General features: G+C 47.2%; 1 protein-coding gene across 4 annotated transcripts in view; it reads left to right on the top strand.

Moving 5' to 3' along the window:
- Positions 1-17671, top strand: part of ABHD12 (abhydrolase domain containing 12, lysophospholipase) — an 84876-nt gene that overhangs the window by 53123 nt on the left and 14082 nt on the right. For all 4 annotated transcript variants that reach the window (XM_023625962.2, XM_023625960.2, XM_023625961.2 and 1 more), the window contains 3 exons: positions 6728-6852; positions 13821-13926; positions 16364-16483. In XM_023625962.2, coding sequence (XP_023481730.1) covers positions 6728-6852; positions 13821-13926; positions 16364-16483 — 351 coding nt within the window. The remainder of the gene's footprint in view (positions 1-6727; positions 6853-13820; positions 13927-16363; positions 16484-17671) is intronic.

Raw genomic sequence — 17671 nt, 5'->3', positions numbered from 1 at the left:
TCTGGCTAGTGGTTTGTCAATTTTATTTATCTTCTCAAAAAACCAGCTCTTTGTCTCATTGATCCTTTCTACTGCCTTTTTCGTTTCAATAGTATTTATTTCTGCTCTGATTTTTATTATTTCTCTGCTTCTGCTGACTTTGGGCTTCATTTGTTCTTTTCTCTCTAGTTCAGTTAGGTGTGCTTTAAGGTTGCTTATTTGGGATTTTTCTTGTTTGTTAAGATGTGCCTGTATTGCGATGAATTTTCCTCTTAATACAGCTTTTGCTGTATCCCATATGAGTTGGTATGGCATGCTATCATTTTCATTTGTTTCCAGGTATTTTTTTATTTCTTCTTTAATTTCTTCAATGATCCATTGCTTGTTCAGTAGTGTGTTGTTTAGTCTCCACATCTTTGTGCCTTTCTCAGCTTTTTTCTTGTAATTAATTTCTAGCCTTATAGCACTATGATCTGAGAAGATGCTTGTTATTATTTCAATTTTTTTAAATTTGTAGAGGCTTGCCTTGTTTCCCAACATATGGTCTATCCTAGAGAATAGTTCCATGTGCGCTTGAGAAGAATGTGTATTCAGCTCCTTCAGGGTGGAGTGATCTATATATGTCTATTAAGTCCAATTGTTTTAGTGTTTCATTCAGCTCCACTATTTCCTTGTTGATTTTCTGTCTGGATGATCTGTCCATTGATGTGAGTGGGGTGTTGAGGTCCCCTACTATTATCGTGTTGTTCTTAACATCTTCCTTTAGGTCTGTTAATAGTTGCTTTATGAATCTTGGTGCTCCTGTGTTGGGTGCATAGATATTTATAAGCGTTATTTCTTCTTGATGAAGTGTCCCTTTGATCATTATATATTGTCCCTCTGTGTCTCTCTTTACCTGTCTTATTTTGAAATCCACTTGGTCTGATATGAGAATTGCAACACCTGCCTTTTTTTCCTTGCTATTTGCTTGAAGTATTGTCCTCCACCCCTTCACCCTGAGTCTGTGTTTGTCCTTGGGGCTGAGGTGTGTTTCCTGGAGGCAACAAATTGTTGGATCTTGTTCTTTAATCCATTTTGCCACTCTGTGTCTTTTTATTGGAGAGTTCAATCCGTTCACATTGAGAGTGATTATTGATGCATGTGGACTTCATGCTGTCAATCTGTCGCTCATTATCTTGTTTTCCTGTGTTTCTTTTCCTGTGTGCTTTAGACTACCCATTTAATACTGCAATTTCTTATGCTGGGTTTCTTAGATTTTTCCTTATCTATGATTTGTGACTCTGTTCTGTACTTTATTTTAGTGTCTACCTTGAAGTTTGTATTTAGAATCTCGTGTATAATATAGTCTATTCTCTGTTGGTCTCTTACTTACTCGACCAATACTGATTTAGACCCTTTTCTCTTCCCCTCCTAAATAATTATTTTCATTTTTTATTCCAACTCGTCTTATTAATTTGTAGTTAGAGTGCTAAGATCGTCCTTGTTTTGGTAGTTTCCTTATTTTTACCCTAATGCTATAGTTCAATATTTGCTATCCTGTTCTGGTTCTATCCATCGGTCTCCCTAGTCTGTGGATTGTGTCCCCTTTCTCCCTTTTTTCTTTTTTCAAGTATGAGAGCCTTCTTGAGGATTTCTTGTAGTGGAGGGCTTTTAGTTACAAATTCCCTTAACTTTTGTTTGTCTGGAAAAGATTTAATTTGTCCCTCATATCTGAAGGAAATTCTTGCTGGATAGAGTATTCTTGGCTGAAGGTTTTTATCCTTTAAAGCTTTGAATATATCACTCCATTCTCTCCTAGCTTGTAGGGTTTCTGTAGAGAAATCCGCTGACAGTCTGATAGGGGCTCCTTTATAGGTTATTCTCTTTTTTTTTCTTACTTCCCTGAGTATTCTTTCCTTATCATTCCTATTTGCCAACTTTACTATTATGTGCCTTGCGGTGGGTCTTTTTACATTGACAAATCTAGGAGATCTAAAACCCTCCTCTACACACATTTCTCCGTTGATCCCTAGATTTGGGAAATTCTCTTCAATAATTTCATTAAGCACACTTTCTGCTCCATTTTCCTTTTCCATATTCTCAGGAATTCCTATGATCCTTATGTTCTTACTCCTCATTGAATCCATTATCTCTTGGAGATTTTCCTCATTTTTTTTCATTCTTAGTTCTCTTTCTTCCTCTGTCTGGCGCCATTCAGCCTGTCTGTCCTCGATTATGCTGATTTGCTCCTCTAGGTTGTCTACACGGGCATTCAGGGAATCCGTATTCTGTTTTATCTGGTCCATTGTGTTTTTCATCTCAAGTAATTCTGTTTGATTCTTCTTTATGATTTCAATCTCTTATGTGAAGTAACTCCAGAACTTGGCTTGTTTCTCTTTCTCTCTACCTCATTGAGTTTTTTGATTATAGCTGCTCTGAATTCATTATCACTTAGTTTACCTGATTCCAAGTCCTCGGGACTTAATTCTGTGTTTTTATTGTTTTCCTTCTGGTCTGGGGCTTTTATAAATTGCTGGAAGGTAGAGGAGCGGTTTTTTCGCATGGTGGTAGAATTCAGTTGCAGTTACAGTCTGTCGCCACTAGATGGGGGTCGAGAGCGGCGTGTTAGCTCTCCGCCTTGGGGCAAGATGGCTGCGCCCACTGGCTTTGTTAGGGGGGAGGAGCTGTTACTCACATGCGCCGGTCTGGGTTCAGATCAGTTCTGTTCTCTGGTCTCCCAAGGCCCTTGATTTATGGGATCCCTGCGGACGGAAGCTTTCCCCCCTGTCAGCGGGTCTCCACTGAATCAGCGGCAGGAGTCCTGGATGACCCCCCGGTCGCGCGGCCCCTCCCCCGCTCCCTCCCGACCCGTGCCGCAGCAATCGCAGACTCTAGGGGAGGGAGCGATGTTCTCTCCTACCGTTCCAGCGCCTCCGAGGGTGTAAGCAAGGTTTATGATCTCTGCCTTCTTGGTCTTGTAGGTCTCTAACAAGCTGGCATTATGTTTATTCTCTGAAATTCAGTTCTTCCAATCTTTTGTTGTATTTTGGAGGGGAGAGAATCCCAGGTCAGCTCACCCCGCCATTTTGCTCTGCCCCCTCTTGATGGACTTTTTTGACTCAGCAAAATTCCCAGGTTCATCCAGCTTGTCACATGATCAGTAGTTTATTCCTTTTTGTTGTGGAGCAGTGTTTCATGGTTTGTGTGGACCGCAGTTTATCCATTTACCTGTTGAAAGCCGTCTGGGTTATGTCTGTTACGAACACAGCTGCTATAGACAGTCGTGTACAAATTCCTGCATAAAAATAAGCCTTCATTTCTCTGGAGTAAATGCCCGAGTGCAGTTGCTGGGCTCTCAGTTCATCCATTGTGTTCATTTTTACAGTTCCCTTCTGTTTCATGACAGGTGATTCTGGCTATTTGTTTATGATGCTGATAATATGAGTAACCCTTAGAGAAAAGCACACTGAATCATGTACAGGCTATGCCAAAAATTGCTCCTTTGCACATGGATGTGTGAAGTGTGGAGAAAGGTGGACCTCTGTGATGATACCAGGCCGCATGCGGGCACTAGATGGAGGCGACGCTGTCCCTCAGCTGTGCGGGATGCGTTCAGTCTTGTCAGTGACCAAGCACAGTGAATGGCTCTAGCAAGGAGCAACTACGTCGATAGCAGTATTACCAGAAATAAGTGAAGATTGCAACTGAGGGAATTTCTGAGAATGTTAACTAAATTGTCACAAGAAGTGGGTAACAATTACTTAAGAAATGAAGAAAATTAAAAAGTTTTCCCTAGATGTTGTTTTCTTGCTTCTTCAAAAATTCTTTTAACTTTGGAAGAAACAGATAATTCCCATCTTATATAAACTATTTCAAAATATAAAGAAGGTGAAAAGCCACCGTTTATGGGAGAAGCCTCACTTTGAAATAGCCCAGAAAAGAAAATACTGACTTTACTAATGACTAGGAATACTCTTGAGGTGAACTAATATATCAAAGCAAGAGTCTGCTGTGATCTGGCCATCTCGTTGGCTGCTTCCCCTCAGTAGTTATTTTGAGATTCATCCATGTGGTTGCGCGTATCGATAGTTGACTGCTTTTTATTGCTGTGCAGTGTTCCGTGCTGAGGACACACCGTGGTTTCTTTGCCCAGTCAGCCGTCTGGACGTTGTGGTTGTCTCGGTGTCTGGCTGTCATAGGCCAGGCTCCCATGAATACTGTCAAACAAGTCTTTGTGTGGACATCTGCTTTCCTTTCTCTCAGGGCGTGAACTTGCAGGCTGTCTGAACACCTTACAGTAGGGCAGAGGTTTATGTGGGCGCTGCAGGTGAGTGAGCTAGTTTTGGGGGGATACAGGAGTGGCCACGGTGGTTGAGACAGAGACCCACACACAAGCTTTGCGTCCAGCGTTTGGTGGTCCTGCCTCTGACTGCAGGCTATTTCCTTTTTGATGGGCTCTCTGTTTTCTCTCAGAATAAAGTCCCGAATCCTTGGCCTCTTCGGACCTCTCACATTACGCTCAACTTCCCACTTTTCAGGGACATTCACTGTGCCCAGACCCTGCTCTTTGCTCCAACAGAAGAAAAAGATCGTGATGGCAGCTGAGATATATTGTGGACCTGGTGCCAGGGACTCGTGTGCATGTTCTATCTACATTATTATGTGTAATCGTTCCCGGAGCCCCGCAAAGGAGGCACCATTTTTATGCTCACCATGCAGGAAGGAAACCAAGGCTCAGAGATGTTAAGTAACTTGCCCAAGATTGCACAGCTAGTAAGTGGTAGCTTGGATGTTGGTATCAGATCATCCAACTTCGGAGCCGTCACCTTTAACCACAGTATTATGCGCCTTTCCTCATTGAAAGGGCAGATTGTGCATGAAATTTAAGATGCCATTTTAAACTGTTTTCCCACATCATCTAGTTAACTCCTGTATTCCTAACTTAGTGTTTCCTCCCCGTGACCCCTTCCCTGGCAGCTCAGACTAAGTCAGATTACCCTGCACCAGATGCCTCTCTCAGAGCCCTTGTGTCTGCCTCACTGAGCTGAGAGCAGGGCACGGATGTAGATGCCCTCCTTTGCTGCCCTTACTGTCCACCGCCTGAAGAGTGCTGGGTGCTCAGTAATGACCCTGAGTAAACCGGGTGAATGAGTGGACGAATTCCATTATCAGATGTGCATATTTGTCATCAGCTTTATTGAGGTATTATTTACATTTCTTAAAATTTACCACAGTGTATGCAATTGTTTAACACAATCAAGATAGAAATATTTTCATCACTCCAAAAGTTCCCTGTGCCCCTTACAATCTCCTCCCTCTGTCCCCACCTCCCAGCAACCACTATTCTGTTTTTCTGTCCCTATAGTTTTGCCTTTTCTAGAATTTTAGATAAATGGAATCATACAGTATGTAGTCGTTTGAGACTGTCTTATTTAATTTAGCATAATGCATTTGCGATTCATCTGTATTGTTGCATGTGTCGGCAGTTCCAGGTATATTTTTAAAACCATCTTAAATATTTTCTTGGAAACAGTCCCTTGATATGAGGTTTAGACTTGATATGATAGGACAGCGGTTCCCAAGGGTGCTCCGGAAGGTCGTGGGAGTCCCCAAGATCCTTTCAGAGTGTCCATAAGGTCAAGACAGTTTTCATAATGACTCAAAGATGTGATTTGCTATGTCCACTCTCATTCTCTCGTGGAGCACTGTGTTTTCCAGGTGCTCCAGGATGGGTGGTACCCCAACAGACTGAATATAGAAACAGAAGGAGAGTCCATCTGTCTTCTGTTAAGCTTGCATGGCTTAAAGAAATTTATTAAAAAATGCTACTCTTCTCACTAAAAGTTTTTGTGTTGGAAAATACAGTCATTTTTTAAAATAGTGAATGTTAATTATATTAACATGTAATGGGTTTTTTATTATTAGATGCATTAATAGATATTTTTTAAATATCTTTGTTTTAACTTCTCAAATAACAAATAGTAATAAATATAAACCATATAAACAGACATTCTTTGGGGTCTTCAATTTTTTAGTTGTAGAGAGGCCTTTAGTCCAAGAAGTTTGAGAATCTCTGGGCTAGGGGCCTTTTTGAAAGGGAACCAGGAAGAGGATGAGGAAGTCTTGGAGCTGGTTAGGGATTATGAGAGGGTCTTGAGACCCTGGGATGGTGACCTGGCCTGAGGTGCCTGGAGAAGGGGCCTCCAGTGGGTGGTGCCATAAGGGACTCGAAAATGCAAGGACGCAGTGACAGCCACAGTCTTTGCTTTCAGCCCCCTGCTCCCTCCTAGAATCTTGTTGGGCAGGTTCTGTTGATGTACGTGCTTTCTACCAGGAGCTCGTCGCTCATGGGTAACCCACTCCTCTGGCTGGCTTGCAGGAGAGCAATCATGAGGCCCAGAGGCAGCCGCTCTCTTCTGAGATGAAGTTGCAGCTATGGTCTGACATCAGGTTGGGCGCTTTCTGAGGATCTGATACCTGTGCTGTGTTCTCATCCCAGGGCAAGCGTAGGAAATCAGCAAGACTGTTTTTTTGCCTTCCAGGAAAAAAATTTTACCCCTCCCCCACGAATAGAGTTCTAAGCTCAAATTAAAAGACTAAAATAATTATTTTAACAAAAGCATGTGGGAGGCCACACTTGTTATTGGCAATATTGTTGTGGGGAAAAAGCGTGTGTGGGTCTTGGTTAATGATGTTGATCACAACTGTTAATAAACTAGAGCACACGTGTGCCACTGCCTGTGACCTGGTCATCTCTTTCCTCTTGCAGGCGAAAGGGCCTGTGGTTCCGACTGAGGAAGATACTGCTCTTTGTTTTGGGGTTGTACTTTGCCATTCCGTTTCTCATCAAACTGTGTCCTGGGATACAGGCCAAACTGATTTTCTTGAATTTCGGTAAGTGCTCTGTGTCCATTTTTCCTTTAATTTTATTGAGTTCATTTTCATAATGGTTTATATATTTCTATGTCCTCACCCAGATCAAGAAATAGAACATTTTGATTACCCAGGAAGTTTCCTCGTGCCCCTTCCCAGTTGAAGGCTGTTTGTCCTGAGGGTGCTTTTCCCCAGGGCTGGTGGGTGCACACAGGTGACTACTGCGTGGCTGGGGCTTGCTCTTCGGCTTAGGTGGGGAAAAATGGTACCACATGGACAGTCTTCCAAAGCTGTTGTATTGCAGATGCTTTGTCAGTTGTGCGGTCTAGGATGTAAACTGTCCTTAGAAAAGATGACCACTAAAAAAAATAATAATAGTTAGGCTCTTTTTCTTTAAAAAAGAAAAAATATCAGACTTCTTTTTCCTTAAAAAAAAAACCTGACATACTTGGGTTTCTGTGGAATTGTATGCTGGCGTTATAGGTGGTGTAGTCTCCTTAAGTTAACTTAGGACCTCGTGTGTTCCAAAGGTGGTTTTTCCTTCATGCTATTTGTTTACTTTTGTGCAAGTGGGAGGAGAAAGGAGCAGAAGTATCAGGTTTATGGAACAGAAGGTGTAGAGCTCCCAGGTATATGGTTACTGACAATAACCCTTTTAAGGAGCATCGTTTTACACCTGCAGGTGAGGCCAGGTGGGAAGGCACTGCTGTCTGCAGGTGTGAGGGGTTTGAGGCTAGAACATGGTGCTTGGCACACAGCAGGTGTTTCATAAGTGCTGGCCTTCAAATTGGGTGTGGACGGCATTTGAACCAGACGAGGCAGCTTTTGTGGACAGCGTTTAGACAGCTGAGGTGGCTGTGTGTGTGCTCTTGTGGATAGCGTTTGGATCAGACGAGGTGGCTATGTGTGTCTCTGGCAGTGCTGGTTGCAGAGAGTGGTTTGAACGTTGTGTGTTTGGGAGCTGGAGGCTTGGAAGCTGGGCTGATGCTGTGGAGGCCGCAGGGGAGCTGGTAGAGAGGAGTGAGGAGGAAGAGCCTGAAGACCTGGGAGAGGACAGTGGACAGGAGGTTGACATGGCCCATGTGTGGCTGTGGGCTGGAGCAAGCAAGGCGAGGGATAGGTGGTGCTGGGGGCGGACATGTCACAGGGCTCCAGACCCTTCATCTGTAGTGACCCAAGTGCTCCAGGCTCTGCAGCGCCTGGGCATACGAGTTTGGGGTGTTACGTCTATAATAGACTTACTCACAGAAGCTTGGAAGTCGCTGGCTAAAAGGGGATTTCTTAAGAGGAACAGTAGGAGGACGAGTAGAAATAGTAAGGTCGATATTTAATACTTCATAAATCGAAAATGTTTTTCATGTGGTGTCTTAAAATAGCTGTAAAATTCGTGTAGTCTACTCAGAGGCATTTGATTTTTCTAACAGAAACGTAGCTGAACTTCTAGGAATTTATCATCTAAGTTTTTGCCACTTGTGAGAAGCATAAACTTAAAAGGAACTAACAGTGTTCTAAAATCAAGGGAGTTTTGTTTTTCTAACTTTAATATCCCTTAACTGTCCCTAGTTGGTCCAGCACAGAAGAGAGTTTGGGTTACACGTAAACACGGAGCTACGTGGCTGCAGGTTTCAGGACGGCCGGCCTGCCTCAGTGGAGTCTGCCCGGCTTTCCCGAAAGGGAAAGGCTGTGCAGGCCTCTGGGGACTTGGGCAGAGGCCTTTGTGGCAGCGAGTGCATGTGGGCGCTGATCTTGGGATAGAGTCCCAGCAAATATTTGAACTGAGGTGATTTTCTTCAGATCACTTATTTGGACTGCTTCAGACACAGCCTGCACACTTTGTTCTGTTGGTTTCCTGATGAAGTGGCAGGACATTCCCCAGGAGCAGAACTTTGGACTCTCCTGGCCCAGCCCCCCGTAGCCCAAAAGAGGAGGGGTAGGCTTGGGCAGTGGGTCTGCTCCGAGCCCCCCAGGGAGATGCCTGTCCCTGATTCCTTCCTCCCATGTGTCTGCTGCACAGGAATGGGGTTGCCTACAGGGGAGTTTTCAAAGGAGGTTTTTAGTTGACTGTCTGTGCCGCCTCCCCTGCAGAGAGGTGGGGGTCCCCAGCACTGCCCTGTGGTGACTTGACAGTTTCACCTCCCGCTGCTGGAGGGCCTGTGTGCTGGGGTGGCACCTCCATTCTTATCTTTTCAACATGTGTATCATCAGCCTGTGAATTTCTTTCTGGACATTAAAGGAAGTGTAATAATCTTTTGGGCCTCAAAACATGATTAAAGAATATATTCTTAAGTTCACAGCAAATCTGTCTGAAACTAAATTTATAAATCAGATAAATAAGCTTTAGAAGAAGCATAGCACCTATGATCTAACACATTATTCTACTTTAAATATATTTTCATAGTAAAAAATACATGGTCGTTCTAAAAACAAAGAAAAGATTAACTGAGAAGCCCTGACTGGCACTGAAGAAGAAAATGAAAATTGCTCTGAGAAAATTAACGTTGTCATTTATTTCCTGCTGGCCTCCTCTGAGTCTGTACATGTAAACGTAAATATATGTGCTTTTCAATACTCGCGTGCAACAGTCTGACTCCATCCCAGCGATGCTGGGTTAATACCCAGCATTTTATGGTCTTCAGTCTATATGGCTTCTCGGCAGTTCTTTTGCCCTCAGATCTAGAACCATCTCCTAGTAGAAATGAATATTTTGGTTCAGAGGCCTGCACAGAACTGCTTCTCTCTGCACGTTGCCTTGGGCCTTTTTTGGAAATAGGTTACATATATGAATTATGTATTTGTTTTTAAAGCAAAAGGCCAGCTAACGCGCGTCAGCCTTGTCCAGGACAACAATGCATAAGCCTCCTCTTTTTCCTTCCCCTTAGCAGTCCCTGTGAAGCCCTGAGAGCTTTCTTCTTATCTCTTTTCTTCTTTGGGAAGCCCCTCCAGCCCCTGGCGCTGAGTTGGAATTTGATAAAGCCCAGAGAGCCCTCCCAGCCCCCGTTGTTGGCACCCCGCCTCTTGCACGCTGTCAGGCCTGCTCCTCATTCAGTGACTGGGATGAGGTGTAACCCCAAACTTAAAGTCTCCAGGCATTCACAAATGTCCTTTACTGCTAAGTAGTTTCAGCCTCTCACCCTATCAGATGTTTTGCAGAACAGCTGAAAAAAGGAAGACAGAGGAGGTGGTTCTCCATTTATTCACGTATTGATTCAGTGATTGTTCTGTGAGCACTGTTTGTGCAGGATCCTTTCTAAATCATGCCCGTTGATGTTTGTGGTTGCTGATAAAGGATGACATTGCCAGAGAGTAGATAATGCAAAACAGGAAGGAGGAGAAGCCAGAGGCCTGGGTCCCAGCGGCTGTATGGGCCTTGCTGGCCTGTGGGCACAGGACCCTTTGCATTGGGTTCTCGGGCTGTATAACCTCTGTGAGGCGTAATGTGTAATAGATAGCGATGAGGAGCTGGGTCACTGATCTGGGCTCCCCACTCCTGACCCTGCCACCTGCCCAGTGGGCTGCCAGCAGGCCGTGTGCTTGGTCCCTGTTCCAACCCTGTAGATAAAGCAGAGGCCCAGAGGGTAGGCTCGAGCCAGCATTCCAGAGTCATGGGGCCAAGGGATGTGATCACACAGGAGGTCAGAGGGCCTGGTTCCCCACCTATTACCAGCCAGAAGGAATAAGATATGTTCTGGCCCAGGCAGATCCCACAGCCCTCCTCAGGCCAGCCTGGGTCTCCTGCATCCCTTAACCCAGTTGCTTTGCTTTGTGGCATTTCTGCTAACTTAGAACCAGTTGGTGGTTCCTCTGGCCCCCACAGTCTGGGGCAGTCTGACCACCAGGGCTGACCAAGGGCCTTCTACTAGCCGAAGGGACTGCTGTGGGAGGGGAGGCACCTGGGGGGCATCAGCTGTTCTTGGCACATTCATTGCCTCCTTTTTCATGGTTGTTTCTAAAACATAAATAAAAGTAAACTGGAAGACAAGCTTTGTGGAGTAAGGCTATCCTAGAGTAGAATCTGGCTTCTCATCTCCTAGATTTCTTGGGCTTGGAAGCTTTTGACAGTAGCTGCTAATCCTTGTAAAGCACTTCTCACGGGTAGGGAGTCCTCAGAGCTCTGGGGTAGTGTGTAAGTAGCTTGGCTGCCTTCTCTCCAGACACAGACCAGCGAGACCTGAAAGTAGAGCCAGCAGAAGCCAAGTGCCCTCAGGGCTTGATGACACCCACTTTCTGCTTGGCATGGGGACTGGGGGTGGGTAATTCCAGCCTCAGGAGCAGAATCGATTAAGTGGCTATGAGTGGGGAGTTGATAGTGGGCACTGGGTTTGGATACTCAGAGTTTGCTTGAGGAAGTCATTTCCCCTCACATTTGTCAGATGATGAACTGGCACATCAAGCTGCAGCCTTCAGCTTCCACAGAGGGGAACGAAGTCACAGAATGGAGATGGCAGGAGCGGGCACCTGCTTCTGAAACAGCGTGAGAAAGGGAGGCCTCTCCAGGCCTAGGCCTTCTCTCTGGTCAGGATCCTTCTCTGAGTCCTGTTGCCACAGTAGAATCAGAACCCATGAGCATGGCTGCATCTTCCCCAGGGGGCAGCCGTAATAAATACCACAACTTGGGTGGCTTAAAACAACAGAAATTTATTCTCTTACACTTGTCGAGGCTGGAAGTCTAAAATGAAGGTGTCGGCAGGGCCGCGGTCCCTCTGAGACTCTCGTAGATCCCCCTGCTCTCTTCCCAGCCTCTGGTGGTGGCCAGCAATCTCTGCTGTTCCTTGGCTTGTAGCTGCACCGCCCCAGTCTCTGCCTCCGTTGTCACATGGGTGCTTTCTTCCTGTGTCTTTACATTGTCTTCTGTCCTGGTCTCTCTGTCCCAATTTCCCTTTTGATAAGGACACCAGTTACATTGGATCAGGGTCCACTTAATGATCTCACTGAAGCTTGATTACCCTCTAAGGACCCTGTTTCCAAATAAGCTTACCTTCTGATGTGCTGGGGTTAAGACTTCAATGTGTCTTTTTGGGAGGACACCAGTCAACCCATAACAAGGGCCTTTAGGGCCAGTCGGAATCAGAGCCAGTGTACTTTGCTCACTTCTTATCCAATGAGTCAGTAGCGTGGCTGTGGACTCAGGTTGCCTGGGCACCAACCCCCAGCTCGATCACATATGAGCTGGTGGCTTCACAAGAGCTGTGAAAGGGCACTCGCACCAGCCTGTTTCTGGGTGGTGTGCCTATTAGAAGAGGCACTGAGGGGAGGCACGCACGACACTGCACCAGAGCAGTAGGAGCACCAGGAGATGCAGCAGGCGAGGATTCTGCCACTGAACCCCCGGTGCAACACCGGGAAATATGCCGCCTCCTTTGGTGCCATTTTTCTTTTGAGACAAAATAATAATAAAGTTTAAAAAATTTAACCTACTTCTTGGGGAAGAGAGGGAGTAAGAAGCTGGAGGTATAGATAGCAGCCCTGGAGGGAGAATTTGTCTCCCTGCATGGTCTGAAATGCTCAGGGAGTTTCTGGGGAAGGAGCATGTGTGTATCCCCATGTCCTCATGAGTCAGATATTTCATTTCTTTAGCAAATGCATACTGAGCTGCAGTGCCATTCGAAGAATGAGAGCTAGATGTGCAGGTATGTGGGGATAGACCATTCAGGTGGAGGGGACAGCAAGTACAAAGGCCCTGGGGTGGGAGATTGATGGGTGTAACTCAGGATGGGGCAGTAGTGGGAGATGAACACATTTGGCTTTTGTGCCACGTGGATATGTGAGGTTATTTAATGAAACTACTCTCTTCACCAAAGAAAACTGTCAAGAGATGTGTGACTTCCTTGTAGAAGGTGGGATCGGCTAGAAGTCAAGACCACACTGCTCTTTGTCTCTACCCCTTTTGGGAGTTGCTGTTTTATAAAGTGAGTAAATCCACCTCACAGTTTTGAATTTTTTTTTTTAAGTTTTTCAGTTTTCAACTAAATATATCTTGAAAAATTGTTTTTACCACAAGCAATAAAAGTACAATGATACATAAGGGAAAAATTAAGCATCCCCATATGCACACACATGCTTTGAACCCTTGTTAGTAGCCTAGTATGTCTTTCTATATTTCTTTCCAAGCCACACATGGGTGTTATTGATGTTGACGTTGTTTGCTCGTTTTTGCAATAACAATATGGGGTTGTGCAGCACAAATGGTGATCTTCCCGCTCCTTCCCTGTTCTTCTCACCTACCTCTAATCCACAGATATTCCCTCAGGTCAGTGGTCTCCATCGTCTCTGTCCAATGGCCCCAGCAGTTTCCATAGTGTGGGTGCATCACAGAATCCTGCCCTGTGCAGATTACTTGTTAAGGTTAGGACTCCTGCTGCCCTGTTCCACTCGACGGTGTCAGCTCTGGACGGGTCCTCTGGGTCCATCTGCTTCCCTGCACCCACACCGTGTCTTCCACTGTCCTTTCTGCATGAAGGGACAGCCCCACAAACTTCGGAATCCCATTTAACTGCCTCACACCCACATTCATTGAGTCCTGGGGCCGCAGCTCCAGAACACACTGTTCGTCTGTCACCTTTCCCACTGTCTCTGGGACTGTTGCTGGATGCCACCCGGCTCCAGCCTTCAGTTGTAGCTCACTTGAACTGCTTCCGCAGGCCTTGTCAGCCTTGTCTCTAGGCTCTCTCGTGGCCAGGTGCTCCCTCAGACCTCTCAAGGATCTTTCCTTCCTTCGTTTGCATATTACATCTTGAACGACCTTCAGTGGGTCTGTCTCTACTCAGACCTGTCCCTTGCTAGAGGATCTGTAGATGCTCTTGCAGTCTTCCAGCTCAGGCTCACCCACACCCCTGCCTGAGGCTGGAAGGCCTGGCGCACCTGGTAGTATTGCATTGGAAAAGAGTGGCGCTTTTTAAGAGCTTCGCCTCTGCTGTGTGCATGTGCACGTGTGTGCGTGTGTGTCTGTCCACCCCCCCTAATCCTGGTTTCCATCTCTTTTTCCCCCACAGTGAGGGTTCCCTATTTCATTGACTTGAAAAAACCGCAGGATCAAGGTTTGAATCACACCTGTAATTACTACCTCCAGCCAGAGGAAGACGTGACCATTGGAGTCTGGTGAGTGTCCGGCCACATGGCTGCAGGGCCGAAGCGCCTGCCCTCTAGGCTCTCTGGGAGGCAGGGGGGCCCTATGTGGTGTGGCCAGTGTTGTTCTTGATGGCAGCCTCTGAAACTGTTGCCTGTTGCCTGTCCGCTCTGTTTCCAAAGCAGAGATCTCAGGTAAATCCAACCCTAATGGAGCGCTGACAGATGGCAGCACACTCCCGTCTGGGGTTTTCCAACAGCGCAGGCTTGGTGAACCAGATTGTTTTCTGTGGAGAGCCTTATCTCCAGGGGGCAGGGGGGAGCTGGAAACAGAGAGGCTGAGCACAGACTCGCCAGTGCAGGGTTGAGACATGCCTTTTCTTTCCAGAGAAGGGAATGTGTGGATGTTGGGAACAGCGTGGTTTCTCTTCACCTGCAGCACTTTGGGCCGTTGATAATGGTGATGTTCACTGTCTTCTTAGTATGTACCTTTTTAGCCATAAATTTAAATTAGACCTAAGCTCCGTGACTTCTCTCTGTCTCCTTGGAATATCTTTTAAGGTTTTTCCTTTGGACAAGCGGGTGTTTCCAGACAACTACAGTTGACCGCCCTTCCTGTGGCGTTTCTCCTTCATCTCAGATGAGCTGAGTCCCCCTGCCCTTTATCTAGCTGGGCCTCCTTCGTGCCATGAAGCCTCCCCGCCGTCTCAGATACCACTGTGTCTGAGTGGCTTCTCTGTGGACTCTGAGGAAGCTCAGGTGCTCCTGAGAGTGGCCTGGGCGTACCTGCAGGGAGAAGGGCAACTTTGGCTTTTAGGGGCTGATGCTGGCCCAGAGCCTTTCATCAGTTCTGGTTTGATTTAATCCAGCCTTCGCTGACAAGTGTGTGTGCGTGGGGCACTTGGCTTTTCCGTCTTCAGTCAGAAGGTTGATGCGGTTGCTCAGACCTGTTTGGTGGGAATTGGTTGGTCTTCCTGCTAATCAATAGAGGTCTGTGCTTTGAAGACATGGGGCTTAGCCAGGACTCCTTCCTCGGGTAGTGTGGTCATATTGTGGGGAGGGTGTTTGTGGTGCTAATCCTTAGGCTGAAAGCTCTCACTGCAGTCCCCCAAGAAAGTGGTACTTAGTGATGACAGTGGCGAGTCTGAAGGTAGTGACAGCCACACTGTGTGCTGGTGGGTGCCTGCTGTCTGCCCAAATCTGTGCTCTGTGCTGTGGTGAGAGTGGTGTGGGCCCTGGGCAACAGCAGGCACCGTCCACCAACTGTCTTCACCCGGCGCCCTGTTGGATCCTCCCCGCAACAAAGGTGCAAGAGAGAGCTGAGGGGTGTGCTGAGCCATCACCTCCTCCTCAGCTGCCTGTCGGTGGGCATAAGGTCTCCCCCTGGCAGGACTAGGGTCCCTCCCCTCTGGGCCTTTGTCAGGAGACCCAAGTTTGGGGTAGGCTGGCTACTGGAAGCCCATCAGCTCCCAGCATCTTTAAAATGTGCCTTTCCATCCCATAGATTTATAATTATAGGAGAATCATAATTACAGTGTCAGAACCACCTAAAATGTGATCTGCTGGAACAGATCAAACACAATGTTAGGAAGAGATGCTGAAACTTAAGAGCTAGAAAATAAGAAATTGGCCAGTTAATATTTTCAAGCATTCTTGCTAGTGAATTTGAATATGTTTTACAGAAAAACCTTATTAATTCAGACCCCTCCCAGTGATTAACAGGTTGATGTGGCCTGAGTTAAGATTAACTGGAACATCTCTCTGAAGGAGGGTTTGGTCAAATAGATCAAGTTTCTCTGTGCCTTGCTGGGGGTGGGAGGAGCCATGTGACTGAGCTCATCCACACAGCGTGTCCGCTGTGACATCTCCTCCTTCAGAGGTGGGTCTCCTCCAGGATAGCGTGTGAGCAGCCTCTGGAATGTTCCATACATTAGAAACAGTGCTGTAAGAATGGCCAGGCTTCCAGTTCAGCTCCTAAAGCTCAATGTTGCTGAATTAGCACATATGACAGCATGATGCTTTCTTAAGTGTATTATGAGTTAAATTGTGTACAGCTTAAAGATATGGATATGTATGAGGGGAGATGATGTTACTCAGCTAGTATTTATTAAGTCCTCATTCTGTGCTAGGCCCAGGTGAATGCCTGGTGACCGATCCAGATGAGATCTTACCTCACAGAGCTTCCCGTTCATGTGGGAGAAAGAGCTGTCCCTCTACCCCAGGTAACTGCTGCCAGTGTGAGCCTCTGTGGCCCAGCAGAGGCCCATTCAAGTCAGGAAATCTACTTAAACTGCCAGAAGCCATCTCTACAGCTTGGAGTTTGGTAGTTATTTGTTCAGATTATGGGGACAGTTTGCCTCCGCAGCCCCCCCGTCCTCCTGCTCTCTGCTTCGTTGTGACCTGAGCTCCACACTTGTTCCGTCCACAGTTACCGTCACCTAATCGTGCCGCCCCCTGCTTCTGTCTCTAGGCACACTGTCCCCACCGTCTGGTGGAAGAATGCCCAAGGGAAGGACCAGATGTGGTACGAGGATGCCTTGGCTTCCAGCCACCCCATCATCCTGTACCTGCATGGGAACGCGGGCACCAGGTGAGGAAGAGGAGCCCATGTGGTGCGGGCTCGTTTGTGGGCAGGAGTCCTTGCCCTGTCGGCTTTACTGACCACTGCAGTGAGGCAGCGGCACGCAGTGGGACTGTGGGGCTTCCTGAGAACAGAGGAAGAGGCAGAGTTCCTGTGGGGTTTGGGGAAACTGACAGGAAGCAGTGTTCCCACAGGCTCAGAGCAAAGCAGGACTGTGTGCCAGTGGACCCGGGCCCTGTGTGCTTGGGAACCGGCATTAAGCAGATGTGGGAAGCTGTGTCCAGAGACCCTTCATCTGCAGCTGCACCAGGGGTGGGATGGAGGAGGCTGTGTCTCTGTCAGTGACCCGGATCCTTGCCCCTGTAATTTAGAGGGGAAAGTGTCTGAGGGCCCCTGACTTAGGGAACAAGGTTTCTCAGTGAGTAGGGAGGTGGTGCACACTCAGGGAGGGGTCGTAGCGAGACTTGAGGGCCACACTGTGCCCTGGGCAAAGCTGTCCCCTGTTCACTAGCAGCGTCTGTCACCCCAGTCTGAGGATCACAGGCAGCTTTCTGCTGGCAGGCATGCCCTGCTGGAGGAGGAGCCACACGTCCTGGGAAGGGGCAGCGAGTGCTGAGCAGGGGCAGGGTTGACATCAAAGGAGGGTTGGCCAAGGCAGAGGAAGGCCATCGAAGAGACCCCAGCTGAGCACATACAGACAAGCTCGTCCTTGCAGCCACTCATGGTGCTGTCAGGTCAGGGTGACTTGTGTGAGTTCTCTGCTTCCAGCTGTCAGCCAGCAGTGAATGCTACTGCATCCTCCTGGGCCGTCAGTGAAGTTCATACTGTCTGTTGCAGACAAAGTCCTTGCCCAGGTTTATTCCAGATGCTTTTCAAGGGTGAGTTTAATGGCACATCCTTCAGACTAGCTGGGATTGGAGCTTCCGTCCTTGGTTTCGAGATGGCTCCTCCCACCCCACGGGGTCAGCCTTATTCAGAAGAGTCTGTGGGAGAGCTGGCACAGGTGAGGTGGGGAGCGGTATTTTCTCAACAAAGCATCACTTGAAAGCCCCGGGAGGTCACTGTTGCTGCAGCTTCCCTAGGATGCATGAGAGAGCTGGCAAGGAGTCGACAGGAGGCAGGGCCACTGCAGGGCCAGAGTGAGGGTCAGCCTGGTGCCTTGGCCATGGTGGCAGTCTAGGGAGTGGTCATTTAATA

The sequence above is a fragment of the Equus caballus genome, chromosome 22, assembly GCF_041296265.1.
Source record: "Equus caballus isolate H_3958 breed thoroughbred chromosome 22, TB-T2T, whole genome shotgun sequence".
Taxonomy (NCBI): domain Eukaryota; kingdom Metazoa; phylum Chordata; class Mammalia; order Perissodactyla; family Equidae; genus Equus; species Equus caballus.
Note: the sequence above shows the minus strand (reverse complement) of the source record. Positions and strands in the feature narration are given on the sequence as shown.